Below are 27125 nucleotides of genomic sequence, written 5' to 3'. Positions count from 1 at the left end.
CGGCGGCCCTCTGTCCTGCAAGGGGCAGCACGATGGCTGCGTGTTCGAGGGGCACTCTCTTCCCGTGCATGCATCTGGACTAGCGGCACCGAGCAAGCGACCTGCCCAAAACCCACAGCCTGGGGCAGCCCCCTGCCCGATACTGCTTGCTTCGGGGCCAGAAGCAGGCTCTGGTTCTTGTTCTGTATTTCATTTCTCTCGCCTGATTATAATCACTTCCCGCCCCTCGCCTCCTCCCGTTCCTAATCATGTGTCTGACTGGATCCTGTCCGGATTCCGAGAAATGAAATCACCATTAGTTAGGAGACGATCAAAAGTAGGCCCGGCAAGGACCCTTGCAGGTGGCTCAGGGAACCAGCTGGGGCTCATTTCTCATCACGATTCAAGATGGGAGGAGGAGATAAAAGGAAACCAAAGGAAGTCCCTCTCTCTCAGCTCTTGAAGATGTTTTGCAATGAAACAGGGCTAATAGCTGCTCCCCTGCAGTTGAACACAGGTAGGTGTGTGTCCTGCTTCCTTGCACTGGTGGAGGTGAAAAATTTGCTTAATGCAGCACATGCCCTTATTTGTAAGTCTTCCAGGAGGTTTTCCAGGTTTTGTAATTCCCGGGCTGTAAGATCCTCCCGATAAGTTTTTAATTTCCTAAAAGTAAATAGTCATCTGGGGAGGGGGGAAGAGGAGCAGTTTATGCTCCCCAAGAAGACTCTAGGCCCTGACTTCAAATCCTTAAGATCTGTAAGGCTCTTTTACAGCTGCAGTGTTCATTTCCTTTTGAATCTGACCCGGTGATTCCCACCTCTCCCTGGTGCATAGCAAAAAGAACCTTTCTTATTTTTTTAAGCTATCACTTTTAAAAGAAAAAAGGCTCAAGTGGCTGGGGAAAGAAACTTGAAAACGGTGAAGTGCTATTTCTCTGTGCCACTGCAGAGCAGGACTGCCTGACTCAGCCTTGGGCTAGCCTCTGAGAGAAGCAGCTTGGCTTTCTTTGAGCCCTCTTCCCCGCAATACAGACATCGCTCGGTAGCGCCGTCCCCGCTGTGTCCCGTCTGGGTTCACTTGCCGGGAGGTGGTCTTACCTGTTCGCAGTGATGCAATGCAGACGCATAAAGTCTCTGCCCCGCGGCGGGCTCTGGCAAGGAGCCACCCCCTCGCAGGGAGGGATGACACCCACCGTGTCACCTAGGGGCCAAGTTGGGAATCGGGGCTTGGTGTCCCAGCCCTCCCCCAGTCCCTGAATACCCCTAAAGTCCCTCCCCACCAATCAACCAATTTTTAACATGACAATGGCCATGACAATACCTTCCAGCCAAGGCCAGGCTGGAGAGGAGTTAAAGCATCGCCCCCTCCCCCCTCAGTCCAATGGGGCACTTGACCGCGGGCTGCCTGCCTCCTCCACCGCCACAGCGCCACATGCTTGGGGCTGGGGGTCCCGGCCCGGCCATGAGCTCCCACCTGGCCATGCCGTCCTGCCTGTCCTACCCACCTGTCCTGTGTGGGGACTACTATTGGCTCTCTCCAGGGAACACGGACACCGTGCCCGCCGAGGAGGCTCCGGCGACGGACGCCCTACCCTTGCCCACGACGGAGAAGACGTCCAGTCCCCCAGGTACGGCCCCGGCGGAGCGGACGGGCTGCCCTCGGTTGAGGGTAGTTGTGTCCCCTGTGTCCCTCCTGCCCGCGGGATGGGGGGCGATGACGATGCTGCGGGCGGCCCCCTGCCCCGGCGGGGATGCTCCGCCGGCGGCCCCGAGGGGAGCGACGGCGGGAGCCGGGGGTGCTGCTGGCGGCCCCAGCAGCACCCTCAGACCGGACGGGGCAGAGGGGCGAACAGCAAGGGGTCTCGGTTCCTCTGTCGCGACGCTGCCTGTGCCCACAGCTGCGGAGCCCCCGCGAGTCCCCAGGGCATCCACAACCTTAAATTTTCCCGAGAAGCTGGAATTTAAAGTTTTTGAGTCTTTTCTCCCTGGTTCCGCTCACACCAGTTGTCTTCTCTCCTCAGATGACTCTCCAGCTTCTTCCAGCTCTGGGACACTCACCCAGTACTACACCCCTGACTCTGCCACCAGTCCCACCGCAGCAGCAAGCCCGTCTCCCCACTCCTCTTTCCAGAAGGTCAAGGCGCAAGGCAAAGGTGTAGTGAAGACGGGCAAGAGCCGCACAGCCTTCTCGCAGGAGCAGCTTAAAGCCCTACACCAGCGGTTCCAGAGCCAGAAGTACCTCAGCCCCCAGCAGATTCGGGAGTTGGCTGCTACCCTTCAGCTCACCTACAAGCAGGTGAACATCTTGCCCTGAGCAGCTGAGTTGCATCCCTGGCATGAAATGACCTTGAGAGCAAGTGTGTGTGGGGGGGGTGTTTGGTGGTTTTCTCATTTCTTAAACCTCAAAGATAAGTTTCTTTCATGATCATGTTTATGCTATTGCTTACGTGAGAGGAGAGGTTGGCAAAACTTATGACTCAGTCTTCCTCTTATGTACACTTCCAGCACTACCCTCCCACTCCATGCAGGTGTTTCAAAGGGCAAGCAGAGCAGCAAAGCAGAGCGATATGGAGTCAGGTTATTGTTCTGTATGGACACGTATTGTCTCTGAACGCCACAAGTCAGATACTTGCACTGCTATGCACGTTACCTTTCTTAGTCATAGTGGCACCTGGGCCTCTCCTTAGAGAAAAGGTCCTTGCCCCACCAGCTGCTTGTTTGACTGAAGGAATGACTTGGTCCTGAGCACTGATCTTGGCGCAGCAGTGAGATGATGCTGATGTACAAGCTGTGTTTCTGTCTTGGCCTGTCTTTTGGGTAATGTTTCTGAAATCATGGAAGATCCCGTGGTGATCTGAGGAGTAGGAGTGTTAGTTTTTATGTCTCACCTCTGATTTCGCAGCTACCTTGTCTGCTGCATGTTGTTAGCTGCTGAAATTATGTACAGTATTAGAAGCCAGGGAGAAGGAAAAACATCTTTGGGATATGCAGTAAGCTTTGAGAATGAATTTCCAATTTCTTATGCCCTTTTCCCATCACTTTTAGGTGAAAACATGGTTTCAGAATCAACGGATGAAATTCAAACGTTGCCAAAAGGAGAGCCAGTGGGTGGAAAAAGGGCTGTATCTACCACAGGTGAGTAAATTTCCCCATCACCACCAGTCATGGTTCCTCCAGGCTGTGAAGAGAAGTACATCTTGTCTAACCTGCTAATTCAAACAATGCACAGGATTCGATATTACCAATCTAGTTGCATTTATCGTAATAGGGCTTACAGTGGCATCTATTTTAAGCTTGCCTTGGCACTGAAAGAGCACTGTTTCCAGCCCACTTATCTCTCAGTTGGGAGGACAATGAGTATGAAAAAGGTGCTATTGTTTGGCTTACAGGAGGGTCAGGGGGCGAAAAAGGAGAACCTATCAATAAGAATGGGCAATTGGTGTGGTGCTCTGCATTAATAAACAACCTTTTTTGTCTCTCCTAGAATGGGGCTCCTCAGGCTGCATACCTGGATATAATGCCCACATATCACCAGGGCTTCCCTGTCGGTTCGAGCAGAAACCTTCAGGCTACGACCAACATGCACCAGGCGTACAGTAGTGGACAGACTTATGGGAATGGGCAGAGCCTGTACTCATTCGTGGCTGTGGAGGATGAGGGGCTCTTTGGAAAAGGTGGGACAAGCTGCAATACCCAGCAAGCTGTGGGTTTATTAAGCCAGCCAATGAACTTCTATCACAGCTACTCTGACAACGTGGATTATGTCAGCCTGGAGTCAGAAGACACCTACGGCTTCCAGAGTACTTCTGACACTGTCACACCATTTTTGAGCTCTCCTATACAGCATCAATGCCAGGTCCCTTGGCATCCCATGGGGGCCCAGAGTGGTTATGAGTCTCAGGCTTAAGTATTTTTTGCTCCCTTTTCTTGTGTTTGCTCATGGAGTTTCCAGGGTCTCAGCTCAGGGATATAGATTCTATTTTTTATCTTGTCCTACTGCTGTTTTAACCACCGGAGGAGGGGCTCAGCACCTTGCTGACTTGGGCTAGTTTTCTATTTAAAAGTGCTTGTCTGTTCAGAGCTAACCCTTGGCAAAAGTGTTTTGTGTGTGGATAAGATGAAACTTCATTCATTAAGGTCAGTGTGCAATGCCACGGCTGCGAGTAGCAGAGGTTATAAAGGTTTGTGTCTTGTTCAAGTCTCACCTTCCTTTGCTGCCTGTTTAGCAGGTGATCTCTGATCCTTGCCGTGTATCTCCTCTCAGAGCTTTCACTGCAAAGAAGGCAAACACTTGTTGTTGTAGAATAATTTTTCATAAAGTAGTGTTTTTGTTAGGTTTTTTTGCAGTAATATCAAGCATGTATTATGTTATGTGCATGTTGTCTTTTATTACTGTGTTTCTGCCTAATGTTCTTAATGTTGCAGAATAATTTTTCTTAAAGTGGCGTTTTTGTTTTTTTGCACTGATATCAAGCATGTTCTATGTTATGTGCGTATTGTCTTTTATTACTTTGTTTCTGCCTAATGTTCTTAATGTTCTCATGATCCTGTTTAATGTTCTTAATGTTCTTACAAATTTGTTTTAATTGAAAATAAATTACTTTATTTTAATGTTGAAATAGTGTCACCAGCTTGCATTGAAATAGCCTGCTCTGAGAATGGTTATTCTACACAGGTTAGACCTGCAGTGAGGGAAGGAAAAAAAAAGTAACCTTATTGTGTTTCTCCCAGAAGTAGGATCAATCAACTGTTCTAAAGGAGTAGATCACAGAAATCCACCAGCCTTGTTTTTAACATATAGGTGTGTTACCTAGTGCAAGGTGGGAGGGGAGCTCCAGGGCTGGGCAACTGGACAAGCTGGCTTGAAGTAATGTGCAGTCTTGTAACATGCTTGTATTAGCCCCTAAACTGTAATGCTTTACAAGAAGTAGTGAAGGATGAGGATAGAAGAATAGGAAAATGTTTTTTAAGATTGTGTGGTAACCTGCTGCTGCTCCTGAGGGTCACAATTAGAGGTCTGGTATCCTGCTTCGTTGAGGCTACAGCTCCCTTGGGGTCCTTGTGCTAACCTCAAATGGACAGAAGTGTGTCTGTGTAAGTAACTGAATCCTGCCTCTGCCATTGGAACAAAAACAGAACCCAGCTCCTATTAATAGCCATAGTCTAAACTAGCAGAAATTATGTGTTTTGGTTTAATCCCAGGTTCTTTAAGGTACAGTACACCAATGAAGCCTTCATCTGTCTGAAAGGGGCAGTTCAGTGGGTACTCTCACTGAACACAATTAGTGGAAGTGGCAGCTGACAGCTCAGGCTCAAACTGCTACAGGTCCTTTGCTGAACAGAACCTGCTTGTGTGGGTGCCAAAGCATATCCCCTTTTCTTCTGCAACACTGTAATCCTCTACTTCCAAGGGTGAGTACAATAGGTACAGGAAGGAGAAACTGGAGGGTTGAGCCTATAGAGGAGGAAGAAAGGCTGAGTCATCCATGTGTGTGGGCTGCCAACCTTAAACAGTAGAAAAAGTTAAAATGTCTGAAAGAGGGGGAAATGCCAGGTTAACATGATTTTCTGTATTACAGAAAAGAAATCCTTTCTCATCCTGACTGGGCATTCATGTCCCAACCTCAATTTGTCTGTATTCTGAGTAGTTCTCTAGCTGCAGTATTAATTTCAACAATTCCCTTGAAAAAAATAGAGCTGAACTATATACCTATAAAAGTCATAGATATTAAAGCCTTGTCTTTCAGCTTTAAGATTAGTAGCTTATGCATTTTTCTTTTTTTAAGATGCAGTCTTTAGTTCTACAGAAATACCCAAGGTATGCAGGTTTTTGCAGAATGATTGCAGAGGGTGCTTGCTGCAGCTTACCTGTGTTGCTTGGTTATGTTTTATTTCCATATTTCTGCTCCAAGGGTAAGGAGACAGCCTTGCTGGCAGAAACAGATATTGTTGCTGAAACAGCCCTGGGGCTGAGATAGGTTGCTCTGCATGCTATGATCTGTGTTACTGCATTTACCATGGAGTGCTCCCTCACAGGTCTGTTAATCCCCTGGTTGCTCAGCCTGGGTTGCATGCAGGTTTGGTAAGCATATGTAGCTGTAGGTAACATGCGGAGCAGCTGTTGTTGGAATTTTGGCAGGTGGGCTGGAAAGGACTGCTGCTAGCTCAGAAAGTGTTTCTAGAGGCTGTGGAATTAAGTAGAACTTTGCCTTTCTGCGGTGCTGGCAATCTCATCTTTTATCTAGAAGTGTCTGAATCCCATCACCATGTGAAGCAACTGCACAGGTAATTGGGCATTACTACCAAAACTGGTGGAGATGCAACTAATCCCTCCAGACTCATACTTGCCAAAAAAAAGGGTTGTATCAGTTCCTCAGAGGAAGTAAGTGCATGCCAGGAAAAGCTCTTTCTGCTAGGATACATTACATCTCTGTTAGGACTATTGCTTCTCATGACTGTTCTGTGTAACAGTGACTTCTACACACTGAAAACATGATGTGCCTTGTCAGCAAATCTTTTTAGGATCAAACTGTAAGATCATTTGGAGTTTTTCATATGTATTAAGCTTGTGGGAATACACTGTATTGCTTTCAGAGTATCTCTGCAGTGTCAACACTCCTGTTTGTCAGTGATGCAGATGTAGTTCCAGTTATACAGAGAATCACACTCAAACAGAAGAAATTAGATCTAGTATATGTTATGTAGACCATAGTTTATTCTCTAGTTTACTGGGTTCCAGCCTTTGTTGTCCCATAGGCAAAACACCAAGCAAGTAGAGTGGTGCAAGCAACTGCATTCCTTGCTCTCTGTGTCAACATGGCCTGTACAGATGTTTTACAAGCTCCATGTTTCCTCTGAGTGGCCCATGAGCAAGAGCTCACAGCCCTAGTTGTCTCCCCAGTGCAGATAAAGGTCATGATCTTTGCTTTAATAGGCTCTTCTCTACAGGCATATATAAACATATTTAGTTATCTAAGTACACCATGTGACTTAAATGCTGAGCTAACAGGGTTTTGGAAATTTTCAGTAAAGTGTTGCCACATCTCTTGCTTGGCCCATCATCAGAGGGCAGCAGCATATTAGCTGATACTGAATAGTCATGAGGCAGGAAGGACCCAAAATCATGGCACTGGTCTTAGACATAAAAAAAAAATAATTTTTTTTTCTTTCCTGTGAAGGGCCATGTTATCTTCGTGCTGTCCAAAGTTTTGAAGAGCACCCTCAGGTCATATCTGTGAATCTCTTTCATAACTAGGCTAGAATTAATTTCTCCCATTTGATGGAAGTCCATCTGCTCACAGTAAGGATGTGTCTCTTGCAGCTGGGCTGTGTTCAAACCATTAAATCTTTTACCAGTTACAACATTGGGAATTCTGCATTGTGTGAGCCCTGAGATCCATCCAAGTCATTGCTTAGATATTAGGGAAGGACCAGAAAAGAAACTAAAGTCCTCAGTGTCCCTCTGGCTGGCTGAGGCTGAAGGACTGCGTCTAACAGAAGCTGCATTCCTGCTGCTTTCGCACAGGACATTGGTAATGAAGCTCCTGATACAGCAGACATCAATAGGTTCCCTTCCTGGAAGTTGCTTATTTGCTTCTTGGAATTGCTACAGACTCTTGGTCTCCAGAACCACCTCTAGCAATAAGGTCTGTCTTTGAATGATGGCCTCTGAGAAATTCTGTGTGTCTCTGAGGAAACACATTTGGTAGTGTTTGTTAGCACTACTTTGTCAAGGTCAATAGCAGGGAGATCACAACCATTGCTCTTACAGACAGCATCTTTCTTCAAGTCAGTCCCAGAGACTTAACAGCAAGATCCTGCCTGTCCTAAAGGATCTCTGAAGGAGCACATATCTCCTTCTCCAGAGAATTATTAGTGAGGAGCAGTCACAAGCTCAACTATTCCACCTACATTTGCCTTTGATGGGGTGGCATGGAAAGGTTTCAGATGATATTCAAGTGAGTAAACAGCATTGTTGGCTCCAGAAGGACTGAAAAAAATCCTTACACAGGTGAGAGAGCCCTGATAATTGTTGCTATTGTAGTCCGTCTTCAGATGTTAATCAGCATCTTTTCAGTTAATTTAACTGATCCCCACCCCTCTGATTGTTGCAAGTGCACTGCAGGTCTTTCCCAACCTTAGCCACTTGCTGGCTGTAGGGGGTGGGGCGGGGTTCTGTGCCAAAATTATATGACTTGGAAATTCACCATCCAAAACCCCTTATTTTTCCCCAAATTGTGCTGGCCATATAATGTGGTTTAATGCCAGGCAGTAACTAACCATCACACAGCCACTCACTCACTCTCTACTACTGGGACAGGGGAGAGAATTGGAAGAGTAAAAGAGAGAAAGCTCTTGGGCTGAGACAAAAACAATTTAATAGGTAAAGCAAAAGACACACACATACATACAAAGCAAAACAATGAATTAATTCACCACTTCCCAAGGGCAGGCAGGGGTTCAGCCACCTCTGGTACATCAAGGCCCCATCAAGCATAATGGTTACTTAGAAAAACTGCTTAACGTCCCCCTCTTCTTATTCAGCCAGCTCTATACACTGAGCACAATGTCACATGGTCTGGAATATCCCTTGGATGAGTTGGAGATCAGCTGTCCCAGCTGTGTCTCCTCTTACGTCCTTGTGCACCCCAACCTTCTCACTGTCAGGGAGATAAGGAGAAGCAGAAAAGGCCTTGACACTGTATGAGCACTGCTCAGCACTCATGAAAACATCTCTGTATTATCAACCCTGTTTTCAGCACATAGCCCTATCCTAGCTACTGTGAAGAAAATTAACTCAGCCAAAACCAGCACACTGCACAGTCTACAATAAGGTCAAAGAGTGTCTGCATGAGGAGTGGGAACAAACAGCTGTGAGGCACAGAGACATAAATCAGCTTTGCCAATAGAAGAACATGCTTCTTATTACTCCAGTCACAGAAATCATTGCCTTCATTTATGCTCATGTTTTTTGAACCATGACATTTACTTCATTGCATTAAGTGAAAGTCATTGTCATCATCAAGAAGTGATAGAAGACCTGTGACTCAGGGAACTTGAGGCCTGTTATTAAGTATACTTTGCTACAGACATCTGTTTTTAGGTATTTAGACAATACATAGTCTTAAGTTTAGAAATTATAGTACCTCCGTAACAGTCTCAGTATTCAATATTTCTGGGTAGAGGAAGTTCTTAAGGTGGGAAGTTCTTTGACTCTAGGTATCTGCCATTGCCAAGAGTCATGAAGTCGACCTATTTTCAGCATCAAATCAGTAACAACAATGGCATATGATTGTTATGGCTATTTATGTTGCGATGATCTATTGCAGTGGAAAAAAGATACAGAGAAATACAGAGTGCATCTTAAAAATATGGTTTTTTATTTGCCAAATTGAATGCACTGTTAAGATTTTCTCAAGGGGAGGAGCAGAAAAATACAAACTAGAAGGAAGGGCTTATTTATAATTTTGATGCTCATAAGATCATCTTACCAGCCTTCCTGCAAACTGTTTGTCACATCTCCCTTCATGGACACTTCATCAATTCTATTCCTCATGGCTGACCTACAGAACTGGTGGTCTAAACATCAGATGGATAACTGGCAAGTGGCAATAACTTCTCAAACTTCAGTTAAAGGTATGTGACCAGCATCTCTCCATACAGCCCATGGCTTCACGTGTTATATATGGACGTGTACAGTGATATGTACAAATGAGATCCCCAAAGGAACTTGTGCTTCATCTGAGACAAGTTACAAGATCCATAATTTAGAAGATCCAAGGCATAATAAGCTTTGTAGCCAGATCGTGGGTCTTGCTATAAGAGAACTTGGTTATCTGTGCCAATCAAGAAGGGAGTGTGTGTGTGCAAGTGTAAGGGCCTACGAATGAAGGGCTGTATGTGTATATATGGGCAAACAGGTATCTTCGTGTCTGTGTGTCTGTACATGCTTGGAGGCACATATTCAGATGTCAAAACAGGTTCTAGCTACAGGGTGCTGTTGAGTTGGAGAGCACACGAATTACAAAGGGAGAGATAAGATTCAATTCCTGGCTGCCCAAGTAACCCACATCCACAGTGCTTAGGAATGATAGAGATGGTGGCCAGCAGTGGTTGGGAAAGGAGCCCCCATAGTGGCTGAGTGGTGAAAATTACAGCCATCACCTGTCTTTGAGCCTGGATATTCCACACTGCCAGGACAGCTGTGGTAAAAGTCTACTTTGTGCTGGGCAATGAAGCCCACTGTCTGCTGGATACTGCAGGTACCCCCGCCTTTGCCAAAGACGCCTCCATCCTCGCTGGTCACAACTGTGTAAGCATTCTGCCCTGCCCCATAGTGCTGACAGGGGGCAGGCATGGTTTGCATGTTGCCAGCTGCAGTGATTGGATAGCCCTGGTGGAATTTGGGGTGCACATCCAGGTAAGTACTGGTCTGGAAGCCACTCTGAAAAGGAAAGACAGTGAGTCAGCACACAGCCTGGTCTCCACAGGCCTGACACGTTCTGAGGCTCTGTCCCTTCACATATCATGTTGTCTCTTGACCAGCAGCAATGGCATGGAGGGCAAGAAGAACCATATCCACAGTTGTATATATACATATATGCATACATACATACATACATATATATTATATATATATATATATATACACACACACATACATATGAGGAAAAGAACTTTTCTCTGGAAACATTTCCATGGCATACTCAGCCCATTTCTAGGCTATGTACAGTGCATGTAGAGTCTATGTACATGTACATGTATGTGTAGTGCATGTAGAGTCTATGTACAGTGCATGCCAAGTCTGTGCCTCTGTGCTGAGCAAAGCAGAAGGCAGGGTGTGCTGATACTTGTATGCTTAGGTTGCCCCCAAGGAGGAAATACATCACAGATAGAAGAGCCATGATGAGCTATGTGTTCTTACTTGTGTGAGGCACTGAGCCCGTTCAGTCCACAGGCTATGCTTCTGGCACCGTTTCAGCTTCATTCTCCGGTTCTGGAACCAAGTTTTCACCTAAGGGGGGGAAGGGAAAGCAGAGAAAATGTTGGCAAAGGAGAGAGATGTTATCAAATCCAAAAGCAGGAAGAACCAGGGGAAGAGTGACCAGATGGCATAGATACATGGGCAGCAGCAGATAAAGGCCTTTTAAGAGCTCCCTGGGGTTGTTGCCAAGGGGAGAGGTCTGTCTAGCAGCCTCAGCGGGTGGCTAGTGCAACTGTGTGATGGGGGAGGGGCTGGCTTTATGTCAAGGGACAGCGATGGTTGTGACAAACCAACTCATTTCAATCACGGAGGTGACTGTCTGGTGCAAATCAGACCCACCGACGGATCTAAAAGCTCCCTGCACTACAGGCAAACTTCTAAGACACTGTTTCAGCATGTTTGCCAAGAGAGAAGAGAGAGACTTGCTCCTTTTAGCCAGCATTTCCCAAATGCAAAGCTCCTTGCTGGGGCGAATTCCAGAGCCGTTTCCCCCCAGGGCTGTGTCTGTGCTGTGAAAGCAGCCTTGCAGGGATGTGGATTGAAGGAAAGAGCAGACTGTCCCACCTGTCTTGTTCCTGAAAGAACCAGTTCCTGTGTGTGCGTGTTATGTGTGCACCTACAGTGCGCGTATAACTTTTTAGTCCCGGGGCATCCAGGCCATGTCCAGCTTTGAGATCTAAGTTCTAGGTACATTTTGGACTTGTAACTGCAAGCACTTGTGCCCTGTTGCCCAGCCCTCTCTGCTTTAGGAAGGCATCATTCGAGGCAGCATGATTTCACTACACACAACCTACCTGGAGCTTAGCAGACTCTGAAGAGCTCTGATGTATGAAACTCACAGTACTCAAATGGAGAGGGGAGCAGGTGTCAAGCAGCCGTGCAGTGCTGAGTGTGGAACATTATTAGATATTGGACAAGATCAGCTCTGGGAAACACTAGCAGTAGCTTTCAGCTTGTTGCAGCCCTGTGATTCAGAGAACTGATGCCTGCCAGGGTTTCTGTGAAGTTCACAGTGCATGGAAAAAGCTGTTAAGTGCTGTCAAGCCCAGGGTAGAGACTGTTTGCAGCAAAAAACATATTCATCAGTGGGTTTGCAATTCTACTACAAGTGTTGGGAAGGAATCCTTAACTGACCCCTGGCCGGGGAGGCCCAAATGAGGTGCCACTGGCTCTCCTATCCACAAAAGTACTTCTGATCTCTGGGCATGAATAAGCAGGAGAGCAACTGTTAGATGGCACCTTTGCCTCTACTCTCTGCTGGTGACTCATCTTTCCATCCTGTTGCTGATGTTGCTGCATGTGACCATTCAGCCACTGTGAGACAGATATACCGTGGGTCAAAGTCTCCGTGTTCACCTGCTTGTAGGTGAGCCCCAGAGCGACAGCCAGCTCCCGGATCTGCTGGGGGCTGAGGTACTTCTGGCTCTGGAACCGCTGGTGCAGGGTTTGCAGCTGCTCCTTGGAGAAAGCTGTACGGCTCTTGGTCTTCCTTATCCCCTCCATGCCACATTCTCTGCCTTTCTGAGACTTAGCTGTAGGCTGTGGGGACAAGGATGACGAATGTGGACTGGTGGCTGAATCTGGTGTGAGTTGGCTGAAATTCCCAGAACTGGATGAAGCCGGGGATATTTCTGTAAATAAAAAGACAATGGGAAACAGTATACAAGATGGAACACAGAGCTGTATGAGTATGAGCATGCTCCCTGCCTGTTCTCTTGAAGCAAAGGTTTGTGTCACCTTCCTTTCTTCCTGGATCTGAGCACAGATAAGTACACTGACAATGAGCAATTTCCCAGCTCAGTCCCCTCTGGGGTGCTTGTGCCTCCCTTTTGCCAGGCAGAAAATTCAGGGCAGGGAGAGGACAGTTGTGCACATTGCTTAACAGTGTTACTATCCTCCTCCAAAAGGCCTCAGTAATATTTCAGTTTCAGTGTGGTGTAAAGAGGCCTGGTCGTGACTGCAAGCATAGCTTTGGTTGGTGACTGGGCTCCCCAAAACTGCCTGCCCAGCAATATTGAGGAATTTGATAGACAGTGGCAAAGCAACCTCCCACCAGAGTGTGCGATGGGGCAGAGAAGCTGGTGCTTACAATGATGGGGTGGCAGGTGTAGAGCATCAGTCAGACCTTGAATATTGACTTAGTCCTGTTTGCCTGCATCTCCCACCACAGACCACGCCACTGTTGAAAACACATGTATACATGGCTGAGGGGAGCTTTTGGCAAGGGAAGAATGAAGAGGAGAAATTCGACGTGGAAGTGGGGACAGAGAGGAAAGGTTGATGCGTGGGACAGGTGAGCCATTAATCCTGTAGCAGGGACACAGAGGACAAAATTCAAGAGTGCAGAGGAAGGCATCCAAGCCCCTTTTCATTTGTCCTGGTCTTAAGGAGTTGAGATAAACATCTAAAGGAAAAACTTCCTGAACAATCTAGGCTACTAGTGCAGGCAAAAGCTGCCAAAATGCAAAGTCATTCAGGCTGAAGGAATAGGAAAATGCTAACAAGAGAGATTACTCTAGCTCCTTTCTGTCACATGCCTGGTTACTGACATCTGAGAGAGGCTGAGACCTTGTCAGACCAGCCCTGACTGAAAGGGGAAGACACCCCTCTTCCCCATAACTGCAATGATAAGTCTGCCCATGTCCCCTTCCTCCAGCTATTCCTCTGCGAACACTTCTGCATGGTCCATCCCCTCTCCTTCTACTGACATTTCAGGAGGGAGGGAGTGCAGTGAATGGGGCAGTGCCATTTCAGTACACACCTTCTGACTACATAGCCCAACCAATATCTCCCAACCTCCTTCCCAGTCACCCTGAGAGCTGTGACACTGAAGCCCACTGAGACACCCTCCTCAACCTCTCGAATTAATGTCCAGTGCAAAGTACTGATGTCGCCCCGAGGAACAGGCTTCCCATCAACCCTACTAAACCTTTCCTTCTTCTATCCTAAGCTGAGAGCCTACTAAGCAATCACTCAAAAGCCTTGAGGTGCTGTGGACCTCAGAAAAGTGGCCACATCTGTGGTACAATTCCCCTTGTTATGCTCCTTGCAGAAGCACGCTTGTCTCTGTGGTGCCTGCTACTCTAGGATTGTCTGCTCTTGCCATTTGACATCCCTAGGAGATGATACTACCCAGAGCATGGGCTGCATGAGCAGACAGGTATATAGTGGGGCAGGGTTCTGGTGCTGGGGAGCAGGTCCATCAGGACTACAAAGAGATTCTGCCTACGAGGAGAAAGAGGCTGTCAGCAGAAGAGGTGCAAGGGCCTTTATGTGCATGGGGGTAGACTAGAGAGGCTTAGGAAGCTGAACATCGGTGACCCGGCTGCATGGGAAGGTAAAATTTTGTGCAGGATCATAGGATGCTTGTCTCCTGTAGGCTGTGCATTAAAAACCTTATAGGTAGGAAATGAGCGTGATGGGAATGTGGGCATGGAAAATGTGAAAGTCTCCTGTTAGACAGGAACCTTAGCAAGACACCATAGATCAAAAGCTTACATACGATCCTGCTTGGCTTGTCATCCCAAACCCCCGTGGAATTTACCATGTGCAGCTCGAGCTCAGGACAAAGGCACTCCCTTTCCCAAGGGAAGAGAGTGAAAGAGAGAAGAAGCAAGAAACACAAATAGCAGTACAACAGAAACGTGACAGACCCACTTCCACAAGCCCCTGACACCTGTAGGCCTTCGCTTCCAGACTGAGCTCTCTCTGGAGAGAGCAGTACCAGAGAAGGGTGTTTGTTTGAAGATGGGTTTTAAGTCCATATACCAGGCCCACTGGGGACACGAACGAGTCCATCTGCCTGCTGCCTTCGTGGAGTAGGAAACATGCAGAGAACTTAAGCCTTTCTCCAAACTACTTGGCAGCTAGCCACATGTCAGGTAGCCACTAGTCACTCTGCCTGAGCCTGTAGCTTCCAGTAGCAACTGACAGCTTGAAACTGGCACTCCAAAATCTCGCTCTCCTCCCATCCATTTACCCATTTACGGCTGACCGCGCAACGGGGCTGGGCGAAAACCTGCCTTCCTCAGCTGTTCTATTGCCACTCACTGGAATGGGAGAGGAATGGCAGGAACTGAAAATGCCACTGCGGTGGGGCCTGGGACTTCTTTGCAAAAAGGGAAAGGCAAGGCAACCAGAGCAAAAAAAGGAGAGGGAAATAGAGGAAAATGGCAAAAAACAGGAAAGTAACAATGCTGGATTTAAAGGAAGCAGATCTTCTGGCACAGTGATTCAGAGCAGGCCTTGGCTCAATTTTAATAAGCACATTAAAGGTGCAAGGAGTTTGTAAGGGGATAAGGGATGCCACAAGAAGTATCTTCAGGATTGGTTTCTCTCCATAGCACACATGACAACATTTGACTGAAAGGAGGCCCAGACATTCCTGCCACAAGAACCATGAACTTCCATGAGACCATATTGCCACACTGCCCTTCATCCTGGAGCAGACCTGCCAGTGCCTCGACGCTTGCAGGCTCTACTGAGGTTTAGGAAACCGGTTCACAGTCGCCAAAGAAAAGTTGCATGGAAAGGTGGTATGACTGCCCAAGGTCACCCATCCTCCTTGCCTATCACATCACACTTTGCCTAGGTCACACATTAGGAAACCAGGGCAGGGAGAGAGAAAAAGGTGCTCAAAGTCTTTAGCAATTGGTTGAACTAGGACCAGAGGTATCCTAGGGATCAGCTCCAGGACTTAGCTGAAATTCCTTACCTACTGTGTGCCTCTTCCCTCCTGCCTCCGGAGACTGCTTGGCACTGGCTGCTCCCGCTGGCCCAGCCGATGTGTGAGCATGCCCTGCCTCCCCCGCCGAGTTCCAGTAAAACTCCAGGTACCCCATGCCGGTCCCGCTGGGGTAAGCCTGGTAGGGAGGCAGAGCCAAGTGCGCGCACATGGGGAGCAGATGAAGGGGTGGATCCCCCACCTTCTGATAGATGCCACCTTCTCTTGGGGGGGCAGGTCTCACCAGCAAGTTGAGGTAGCTCCGAAGCACAGACAGGCAGTTACCTTTATAGCAGGTATAGTCCCGCCTGGGACTGCAATATTCACCATGGCCCGCTCCTCCAGGCTCTTTGTCATGTTAAAGAGGCTGATCGGTGGGGTGGTGACAGAGCAGGGGGCAGGGAGAGGAGCACACGGCATCAGTACTGAAATATGTCCCCTGTGAATTCTTCCCATTCTGCAGGTTCCTCAGTCACACCTGAGCAGGATCTGGTCCAGAGGCCCAGGAAAACTTCGCCCGCTTGCTTCTTTGGGCTCTGCTGAAATTGTCCTGTCTCAAAATCCCATGAGTGCAGATGTTCTATGAAAAACAGCTGTTCACTGCATTAGGAGAATAAATCCCAAGCAACCTCCACCACATGGGAGTGGACAGGAGGTAATTCTGGTGCTGAGCTACTCAGTACCACGCCGGGCAAACCCAAGGCCTGGCCTCAGGTTATGGGGAGGGTTCTGAGACCTTTACTTTGTGGCTTGTGTCACATTGACACCACCCCCAAGACCCACACACACATGCACACACCCTACTGACCTGGCAGCACTTCCCTCACTCTTGGTGCATATATCAGAGATGGAAAAAGGGGGAATTAGACCTGGGGGCTAGAACCTACTTTTTTTTTTTTTTTTTTTTTTTTTTTTTTTTTTTTTTTTTTTAAAGCTGAGAAGGAGTTTCCTTCACACAGAAATCTGAGGAAACCAGCTGAGAATATGTCTGGCCCATCTCCAACATGTCTGTGCCAGAGCAAACTCAGGCACACTGGGCAAGTCATATCCAGCACCAGATCTCATTTTGCAGAGCAGGCTCAGAAATGTCAGCTGGCTGGTTTACAGGGGGACAATCAGAAGAGACATTTTCACTATGGAGGTAGGAAAAGATCTACTATTCATAAGGTCCACAGCTAACAGATTTGCTTGCCCAGGGCCTTTCAAAGGCACATTCTTTCATTTGTGTAGTCTTGGCTGTGGCCTTTGCCAGGCTGTTACAGGTTGGTTGGAATAAAGGAGATGAAGTCTCCTTTAAGGCAGGGTTAGCTGATGTTTGCTGATGTATGGCCTACCCAAGGGGAACAGGTACCTGCAGAGCTTATCACTGCTTTCATCCCAAGCCTGTGCCAGCACCCCAGTACCTCCCCAACAGGCCAGAGGGGGCACCTTCTTGCTGTGAGAGGGTTCAAGTATCAGCAGGGAGAAGATACAGACAGGTGGGGGTGAGCAAGAGAAATAGGAAGTAGAATTTAGGTCAACTTAAAAGGATATAGAACACCACTTCTACCAGGACTTCTGCTGCTGCTCTGTGCCCCATGGCAGATTACTAGTTCTGGCTTCCCTGTCCATAGAGAGGGGGCAACTTCGGAATCTTCTAACATCCCTGCATGGGAAACAAAGAGGAACTGCAGGACTGGCCAGTGGGTGAACCTTTAAATCAACTCAGTTGCCACATCACAGCATGATTTTGCTGCCTTGGGACCATTCATTTTCCCATGAGGTGCAGACTGGAGGTAGCTAAGGGCCTGGCTAGAGTCTCTTTAACTTGAAACTCAGTATTATATTTTCTGTTTGTATGAAACACTTGTGACTACAAGCTGCAGGAACTGACATATCTCTGCATAAGAACTGCAGTTTTATATATTAAATTTACTTGAAAAATTTATTGTAAAAAAGTGCTTTTGAGCACATCTGCCTCAACAGAAACCCAAGAACATCCTGAATATGTCAATTATGCTGCAACAACCTCTACAAGATGGTTTTGGCTCATGCCTCCCTTCTGAATCATTCCCCATTTCAGACCTACAGTGCCACAAGAGCTCAGATCACTGTCCTTCATGTCTGCCCTCAGGCCCTAGCTGATTAAGCAAAGGAAGAGACACCAATGACAGGAGCTGTACTATGTTAGTGTTCAAGTTTTCATGGCCTTAGGGGCAGTTAGAATATGAAAACAAGGTAGCAGACCTGGAGCATATGAACATCTCTGTTAGGATTGTTAAATATGAAGACCTGGCAGAAAACATAGTGTGGGTGATGGCGTGGGTGGCAGTGGGTATCTGTGTTCTTGTTGGGAGTCTCACTGGTTGAGCACTTCACCCTTGATCTCATTGATTTCAGCTACTTCTGAAGGTGTCTAGGATCTTTCCTACAACGTGCCCTGAGGCCATAATAAACTAGCTTAGTCACTTGCACTACAAAGTCCCTATGGGCAGAAGATGGGGAGGAGGGTGGTGCTGCTCTGGGAGCAGCCCAACTGGACCAGTGAGTGGGGCAGCACAGAGGCAGTCATCTCCCTGGGGGCAGGAGGGGGACTGAAGGGCAGAGGAGCTGAAGGAACCTCAGGGCCTCATCCCCTGGGTTTCAGAGCAGCACAACCTGTGAGGGAGCAACTTATCTGCTCCATGAAGCATATAACACAGATGTGGCTTGGCATCAAACCAAGCCAGATTCTGGTTGATTTGGTACTGTTTTATTCAGACTAGGCCCAAATGCTCACTGTTATCTGACAAAGATCTCCACAAAAGCATTCCCAGGCTCATGCTCTTGGCTCAGAGGGCTTTCTTTGTCTGCTCTTCTGTACCGTGAAGCTGAAAATGCACTCCACTAAAAAGAGGGTAAATTCTCCACCAGCATGTTAATACCATGAACTTTCATTAACAGCTTAGTCCACTGCTTTTTATGAGATGGCACTGAACTTTGCAGCAGTCACAGCAATGAAACAGTAGCCTGTCAATTGCCATGTGAACCTGCAGAGCAGGTCCCTCTGGGATATTAGTTTCTCCTAAAAAAGGAGTCAGAGACGGTCGAATGGAAAAGCTTAGGTCCGAATAAAGATACTGGATAAACCTGATTCTGAGATGTCTGTGTTCTGGCAGTGTCCTATGACAGCTAACATGCAAGTAAGGCTCAACATGTACAGCATGGACATAATAAAACAAGAACTGAAAGTTAAAGCTCACAGCATCCTGAGTATGTTCAGGATGTTCAGTCGCAGTGTGATACCTTGTGGATCACCACTTCTTGGTGTAGCTCTCCCCAACAGCCTCTTGAGTGAAGATGCAGCAGATGCATCAAGAGAAGTATCACTACATCTGCATTCCTTTTGGGCTGCAACAGTTTAGAAGTCCTTATTGCTACCACTATACCAGGAAAACACCAACTTTCTTGGAGGCTTGGCCTCACCAGACCCCACTCGGGAGGATGCATGAGGAGTGCCTCTCCCCAGAGGAACCTGCACTGCAGATGAGTATCTAGCAACTCTCCACAGTCTTTTTGGGCCATATAGTCTCTTTCTGCAAATAATAGTATCAGAGAACAAGTATTTTATTCTGCCCAAGTTGGCTGTTAAAAAAAGTATGCTTTTCAGTCCTTAAACTTGGTGAATGTGGTTTTAGTTAATTATTCAAAGATAGTTAATGCAGTTGTTTTAAGAAAAAAGCTTTGACAGTATTGTTTTATAGTATTTCTCCTTTCTTTGAAGCCATAAAAAAATGCTCTGCTTTATTTAAAAATTTGCAGGGTTTTTGTTATTGGAATTGATAGTAATGGCTTAATTAAAAGACATTTTTAAAAACAAGAAATTGGAAAAGTAATGCAGTTTGAAAGATAAGAAGCAAAGTAGCTAAAACATTTCCACATTGCAACATTCCCGCACTGTCCGTCCTTTAACCACGTAGTTCAGCATGTTAACTCCTTAATTGTAACTTGAATTTGATTTTAATTCTCTTAAAGCACCATATTTTTCTCCAAAGACTTTTCTTTTTTGGTGACTGATGATTTTCTACATTTTTTCTTTGCTTTCTGTGAGACTGTACTGTAATTTAGTCAGATCCCTGTGTTTGCCCGGTGTCATGATGACCTTGTCTTCTTTGTAAATACTGTTAATGAGTCTCCACCAGCAAAGGAGGGTTTTTTCCCCCCAACACATACCGCCTTGCTGAACTGAGGACAGGCAGCAGAAAGGAGAAATTATTAAAAAAAAAATCATAAACGTGCTGCTACTTTTGGGGGTTTTAGGTGTGTCGTGCTAGGCTGAAAAATTCTGAAAGAAGTTAAATAAATTCTCAGTGAGGGTATATAACCAAGTTTCAGTTGGGTGATCATAAAGAAAAAGGAAAAAGATTCCCTTTCTCTTCTTCCATTGTTTGGGCCTAAAGCTGGTCAGAACTGGTACTTCACTGTTCATAGCAGTACCAGAGACACAAAAAAAAGTAAGTTAAAACCACTCAGGGCTGAAAGATGTAAGGGGAGCTACGGTAACACCTACCTAAAAAAGACTGGGGGAGGGGCTAGGAAGTCTGCCAACCTTAAATAACATTCCTAAGTATTTCCTAGCTGCCTTCAATTTTTCCTTCTGTAAATGTAATTTAGGAGACAACTTCACATGTTTTTTGTTAACGAAGGAAGGGAACAGTTTGCAGAGGCCCCTTCCATTAAATTAGTCAGAGTAATAAAAGCTCAAATTATTTTGCTGTGCAAAATTTTTCAGTAAAATCAGAGAAAGGTAAAAATGAAAATCTGTGCCACACCCACACATATGTGTATACCTATATATTTAAATCCTCTCCCTCTGTCCCCTCATCTTTTTTTTATTTTTTTAATCTGTGTAGTGAAAGAAACATAAGGGCCGAGATATGAATGAGCTTAGTTTCAAACAAAGCAGTTTAGGATAAGCTGTTGATCACTATCATGAGATGGATTTTTCTGCTCATATATCCTTTCTGAAGTTCTTCACACAGTAAGGCTCTCTAAGAGAAGTGTAGCTTGACCATAATGCCAAGAAGAAGATGAAATGGGAAGAAATTAACTTTGCCAGTGTTGCGAGCACTCCCACAGTCTCCTGGGTCCCACCCACAGGATTTTACTTCCCAATTTGCTAAAAAAATATGTGATCAGTGTAGGCAGAAGAGAAGGCCTGGACAATATTGCCATGTCCACCGCTTTTAGTGTCATTCCAACATCTCTTGAAATGTAGTAGGCTCTTCATCTCTCACACATCCTTCTCAAAACTTTTCCAGTCAACCTTCTATCTCTAGTCTTCAAATTTCAAAAGAATCTGTGTTTACTGGCCACAGCAAGTTCTCTGGCTATATGGCTACAACATATGGCAGGCTTATGGCAAGTATAACAAATTCTCATCCAGCCTCATGCTGCTGTGTGTTTCCCACTTCACAAAGTGTCTGTCTACCCAGACAGAGATAACATAGCAGAGCTCTGATCAAGGGACTGGTATCAGAGGAGCAAATCTCTCAGCCCCAGGGATGAATCATCAGAGCAGTTTATTCCAACCTTTTCTCCTCCTTTCAAGTATCAGGTTCAATTGCAGCAAAACCAGCACAAAAGGCTTTGTCATTCTAGGTGCTGAAAAGGCAGGGAAAACAACCAGCAGCAATGGAATTCACAGGTGATACAAGGCTGGGAGGGTGTTGCAAATACCACAGAGAACAAAGAAATCTCATCTCATCTCATCTCATCTCATGGCTAGGCTTCCAGAACGAAGATTTAGGAAGGCTCTATCCACATTTGTTACAAGCATGCTGGTGGCTTATGAGGCCAATACGAGATAGACATGTCCGATTGCAAAAGGCACAGCAGAAGGACTCCTTAGATGGTATATTCTGCAAGACACGATTCTTTCTGCGTTGTCTTTTCTCCTCAAGAGTGATCCTGCGTGTGTTCTCAAAGGAAACGGCAGCGTTATAGATGGTGTGTCTCCAGGCCTCCCGATTGGAGGCCAGAGTAGACCAGTTATGATGATCAATATGGCCAAGGTTGAGATGTTGTTTCAGGGAGTCCTTGTATCTTCTCTTCAGGGATCCTCTCTTGTGGCAGCCGGTGGCAAGTTCGCCATAAAGCAAGATCTTGGGGAGGCGGTGGTCCTTCATCCTTGAGACGTGCCCTGCCCAACGCTGCTGTGTTCTCAGCAACATGGCCTCAATACTTGTGATAGCTGCTTGTTCTAGAACAGATGTATTGGTCACATAATCTGACCAGTGGATGTTTAAGATTGTGCAGAGACAGCGTTGATGGAAGCGTTCTAGGAGTCGCAGGTGGTGGCGGTAGACGACCCATGATTCGGAACCATATAAGAAAGTAGACAGCACTATGGCTTTGTAAACACTGATCTTTGTACTTTTCTTCAAGTGTTTATTATGCCATACTCTTTTATGGAGTTTTCCAAAAGCACTATATGCCTTCACTAACCTGTTGTCTATCTCCCCATCAATCTTACCATCTGAGGAGATGAGGCTACCGAGGTAATTAAACTGCTGGACTGATTTAAGCTCTGACTGGCCAATGGTGATGTGGGGATGATGGAAGACTTCCTGAGGTGCAGGTTGATAGAGAACTTCTGTCTTCTTTAAGCTGACTTACAGCCCAAACAGCTCAGCAGTGTCTGCAAAGCAGGATGTTAAATGCTGCAGGGCTGCTTCTGTGTGGGCGACAAGGGCGGCGTCATCAGCATAAAGCAGGTCCCGGACAAGATGGTTTAAGGTCTTGGTGTGGGCCTTCAGTTGCCTTAGGTTGAAAAGGCTTCCATCAGTACGGTATCAAATGTAGATACTGTCCTGATCATTGAGGTCTGCCGTGGCCCTTTGGAGCTTCCTGCTGAAAAAGACTGTGAAAAGGGTTGGAGCAAGAACGCAGCCTTGTTTCACACCATTAGTTATTAGAAAGGGCTCAGAAAGTGCGTTGCCATATCTGACTTGGCTGTGCTGATCCTCATGGAGTGAGATGATCATTTTAAGGAATTTAGGGGGACAACCTAAACGTTCCAAAATCTGCCACAGACCTTTTCTGCTCACAGTATCGAAAGCCTTGGTGAGGTCAACAAAGGTTACATAGAGACCTTTGTTCTGTTCCCTACACTTCTCTTGCAGTTGTCTGAGGACAAATACCATGTCTGTGTACTCCTGTTGGCTCTGAAACCACACTGACTTTCAGGTAGAATTCCTTCTGCTATAGTGGGTATTAGTCTGTTCAAGAGTATTCTTGCCAGGATTTTACCAGTAATGGAGAGCAGAGTAATACCATGGTAATTTGAGCAATCAGATTTAATTCCTTTCTTCTTATACAAAGTGATGATGACTGCATCACAAAGGTCTGATGGGAGTTTGCCTAGTTCCCAACAGCGTACAACCAACTCATGAAATTTGGCATGGAGTGCAAGGCCCCCATGTTTCCAGACTTCGGGTGGAATTCCATTAACCCCAGCTGCCTTGCCGATTTTCACCTGCTGTATGGCCTTGAGGGTTTCTCCTAAAGTGGGGGCAGTATCCAATTCATACTTCACCAGTTGTGTGATGGACTGAATTGCTGAGTCTCGGACTACACGGTTGGTACTGAAAAGAGTCTGAAAGTGTTCAGACCAACGATTCAGAATGGAGGTTTTATCTGTTAGAAGTGTTTGACCATCAGCGCTGAGTAGAGGGCTTTGGACCTGGTATGTAGGCCCATATGCTGTTTTCAGGGCCTCATAGAATCCTTTGTGATCACCCGTATCTGCACATAGTTGAGTTTTTTCAGCTAGATTGGTCCACCACTTGTTCTGGATGTCACAGAGTTTCTGTTGGAGCTTGCTGCATGCAAGACAAAAGGCTGTTTTTCTTGTGTGACAGGATGGCAGGGCAAGGTGTGCTTGGTGGGTGTTCTCTTCTTCCTCAACAATTCCTGGATCGAACAAAGAAATAATGCAAAAGGAACCTATCTTGCTTGGGCAGGGAGGAAGAAGAAAAGATGGGAGCTGATCATGCACCTGAGGAGGAAGAATCCCATAGGTAAGTATTCAAAGGGAGATGTCTACAAAGCACGGCATGGGAAAAAAAATAAGAGAAAAAGTAGGCAAATCCCTGTAGTCTTATTTTCACGAATAGGCAAGATTGAGGCAGCACATGGGCTCAGGGAAGGGCCTGTTATTGTGCAGCACTGACCACTCCTTGGTTCAGCGGAAACACCAGATTGTCATTGCAGAAAACCTTTGTCTTAGAGCTAAAGGGCAGTATTAGGCACTGTTTTGGTGAGATTACATGAAGAGGGTTACATTGTCTTTTGTATGCAATGCAAAATAAAGGGAGGAGGAGCAAAGAGAAGTCCCAGGCAAGAGCAACAGGCACAGAAGTGTTATAAAACACAGCTTCTCTCTGCTAAGCGAGTATCAAACCAGAATTGCAGGATCTAATCTCTGTTTATGTGTAGGGGGAGATCTGTCTTGTCTGAAGGCATTCCCACTGCCAGTTCCACTCAAGTTGCCCTTCCCACAAAGCAGGTGAGGACAGGTGGAAAGGGCTGAACTGGCAGGCAAACCGTGAAATGGGGCTTTGATTAAAGTAGATAAGGTTGTGTGTCACTTCAGCTCCACCAGTTATTCACAATCATCTCACCCATGTACCAGACCACTCTGGAACAGAAATGAGCTGGAGGGCCAAGCTAGATCTGGTCCTCTGCTTCATCAGGGTTGGTTATGTCAGGTGATACTTCAGCAAACTTTACTGGGACATCAGTCACATCCTTGCTGGATCTTAATAAACAATGTTGTTAATGGGTCTCATTCCCCCAGGAGCTGTGTTAGCTTTGCAAGTCAAACAGGGATAAGACCATCAACTCTGCCAGAAAATCAGTTGATCTCCGAAGCCTGTAGCTCTGGCTCAGGTGAACGCCAGGAGCCACAGAGTTGCTGCTGAGCTGTAGTCTGATTTGAGTTGTGGTTTGGCATTTGAGGGCTTGGGGGAGAGGAAAGGGATGCATGTTTTGTGGTGTGGTGGCATGGCATTCATGTTTCAGAGTAACCTGTGCTTTGGCACGTCAAAATTTACCTCTGTGAGTTATCAGTTACCCTAAAAATTTTTTACTGATAATTACAATGCAGATGAATCTAAGCTTTGCAAGGAGAATTGTTGGCGTGAGAGTGGATGTCAACCACATATATTTATATATATGGATTATTTGCAAGAATGAGGCATGTGGGAAACACACATGCTGCTAGTGTGTTGCCACATAACCAAGAATGTTTCTATGCTACAGACAGGGTAACACATAGTCAGCATCCTCCAGTAGGTCTGCATTTGGTAGCCTATGTTTCCCTCAGGGCACTGTGCTGTAGCAGGAATGAGAGATCTCAAGAGCAAGGAAGCAATTCATGGCCCAAAGGTAATCAGTTTTGGGGATGTAATGTTAACTCCTTGGGAAGACAACAGAGGGAGTGGGAGGCTGGTAGCCTATGGAAGCCTCAGGAAAGACGTTTTTTTTTTTATAGGGTTGTGATATTCTTTTGGGACCCTGGTGAAGAAATACCTCTTGCAAAAGAGGCGTGTAGCAAAGGTTGCCTGGGCTTACCACAGTAAGCTGAACCCTTTGGGTTTTTTCTAACCCCAGGCTTGGGGGCTTTACTGGGGCAGTGCCCAAGAAGCTGCAGAACAAGCTGGGTGGCACAAACACTCAATGAGTTGCGTGGTCAGCACAGCACAAACCTCCGCTTCCAATGGCAGCCCTGCCAGCATCCCCGCCAGGCATTTCACTCTCCAGCGTAGCAGAGGCCACCATAAGGTGACTTAGCACTGGGCAGGACTTGAAGTATGAATGATGGCAGTGGGAGCATCCAATGGGCCATATGAGACTAGGCTTTGGTTTGGATTTAAGATCAGCAGGTCCCCTGTGTCCTGCAGAGTTTGGGATGGGATTAACGCAGGTTTAGTCACTGCCCAGGATAATGTGCCTGAAACCTCCACACCATCTCCCGAAGCATTGTCCTTAGGGCTATATATCTTGAAGAAAACCTGAGGCAGGGGAACAACAGCATGAAGCAGGGCTTAAAAAATGGCTCTTTAAGGATAGGGAAGCAGAGAAGTAGGGAAGAGCCTGAGAGATCATGGAAAGGGAAGAAAGGGCTAAGAAGCATGCATCATGTTCAGCTTATAGAGACAGGTGGTGCTTGTGGGGTTGGAAAAAAGACCTTTCTCTACTGAATAGAAGGAGAGCCACCATCACACTCACTGTTCTGTTTTGGCCCTTTTTTGTGGTAGCTGGGCTACTGATGTAGGCAAATAGCCTAAGACAGTATTAGCAAGGAGCATGCAGTCTTCTCAACTCTAATAATAGAGGCTTCCTCATGGAAATGCACAATCTCAGGTCTCTGGCTGCGGCTGGAAGAGAGCTTTGCATTGAAAAGCATTGCACTGCACTGTGCTCTTCCTGCAAGTCACCATGTATATCAGAGACAAACCACAGGCTCAGCAGGAATTTTGTGGCCCCTTTGCCACAGAGACATCCACAGGGAGTGTTGCAAAGCTGGGCTTGTGTGTGTGGCTGTATGATTACAGTGATTCAGCTTTTGCCTTACTTTTCCCTGCAGGAGAAAGGAGGATGCAGATCTGTCAGCTGTGATCTAGGCTCTCAGAAGGCTTTCTTAGATGCGGTTGGGTGTGTGGACACTTTGTACCTTTTCATTACACTACTGGGAAGAATGAAGCATACTGTGTGTGTGCAACCAAAGTGCTCACACCCATGGATCAAACATCACATATGTGGTCATCATGGCTGTGCTCCAAAACCCTCCTGGAAGCACCCGGTTCAAAGAGTCTGGGAGAAGGGGCAGTACAATCCCTTTGGCTCTCAGATCTTCCAATCACCTGGAGTATCCTGCAGTCCTTGGCACTCATACCAAGGACAGTACAACCCCTTTCCTTCGTGCCCCTCTTTCACAGTCTTTCCCTTCCACGTCAGGCAAGATAAGGAGATGAAGAACCACAATCTGTGTTATGCCTCTGCAGTCTCTTTTGTGTCAGGGCACTGCACAAGCAAATACACCCAATATCTGTGCATCCAGCGTGCATCAGTGCTTTAAGGTTTCCCATGATCTTTATATTTCCTTGGTCTCTATTTTTAAAGCGTCATAAATTTGTCCTGAGTCTGCCTTCAGCAGCACAAAACATGCTCTCTCAGCTCTGTTTAGTTCACGAAAAGCTAGGTACAGTCCAGGAAAAAAAATAAAACTATCTTTTCATGAGCCAACACTCTGCACTAAATCTTTGCTAAAGCTTCATTTCTAGCCAGCTCTGGTGTCTGTGCTTTTGCTGCTCTCTCATTATACACGCAGCCAATCCCAAAGAAAAATGTTAATCTCTCTTCTTTTCTTTTAATTTTTCTTTTTTTTTTTTTAAATTACATTTAGAAAAAGGGTTGC

The 27125-nt window shown here is 46.4% G+C and overlaps 2 protein-coding genes across 2 annotated transcripts; one reads left to right on the top strand and one right to left on the bottom strand.

Annotated features, from left to right (window-relative positions):
* Nucleotides 1-1194: 1194 nt before the first annotated feature.
* LOC135406712 (homeobox protein NANOG-like) lies at nt 1195-4595 on the top strand. The gene is made up of 4 exons (XM_064641102.1): nt 1195-1606; nt 2000-2274; nt 3024-3113; nt 3463-4595. The coding sequence occupies exons 1-4, from the start codon at nt 1360-1362 to the stop codon at nt 3883-3885; spliced, it is 1035 nt and encodes a 344-aa protein (XP_064497172.1). The 5' UTR covers nt 1195-1359; the 3' UTR covers nt 3886-4595.
* A 5198-nt stretch (nt 4596-9793) lies between these two features.
* On the bottom strand, nt 9794-15857 carry LOC135406709 (homeobox protein NANOG-like). Its single transcript, XM_064641087.1, has 4 exons — nt 15677-15857; nt 12319-12593; nt 10903-10992; nt 9794-10422 (listed from the first exon to the last, which is right to left on the bottom strand). The coding sequence occupies exons 1-4, from the start codon at nt 15855-15857 to the stop codon at nt 10060-10062; spliced, it is 909 nt and encodes a 302-aa protein (XP_064497157.1). The 3' UTR covers nt 9794-10059.
* Between the last annotated feature and the right edge of the window lie 11268 nt (nt 15858-27125).

Source organism: Pseudopipra pipra, chromosome 2 (genome assembly GCF_036250125.1).
Source record: "Pseudopipra pipra isolate bDixPip1 chromosome 2, bDixPip1.hap1, whole genome shotgun sequence".
NCBI classification, from domain to species: domain Eukaryota; kingdom Metazoa; phylum Chordata; class Aves; order Passeriformes; family Pipridae; genus Pseudopipra; species Pseudopipra pipra.
This window is presented reverse-complemented; position numbering and strand designations above follow the sequence as displayed.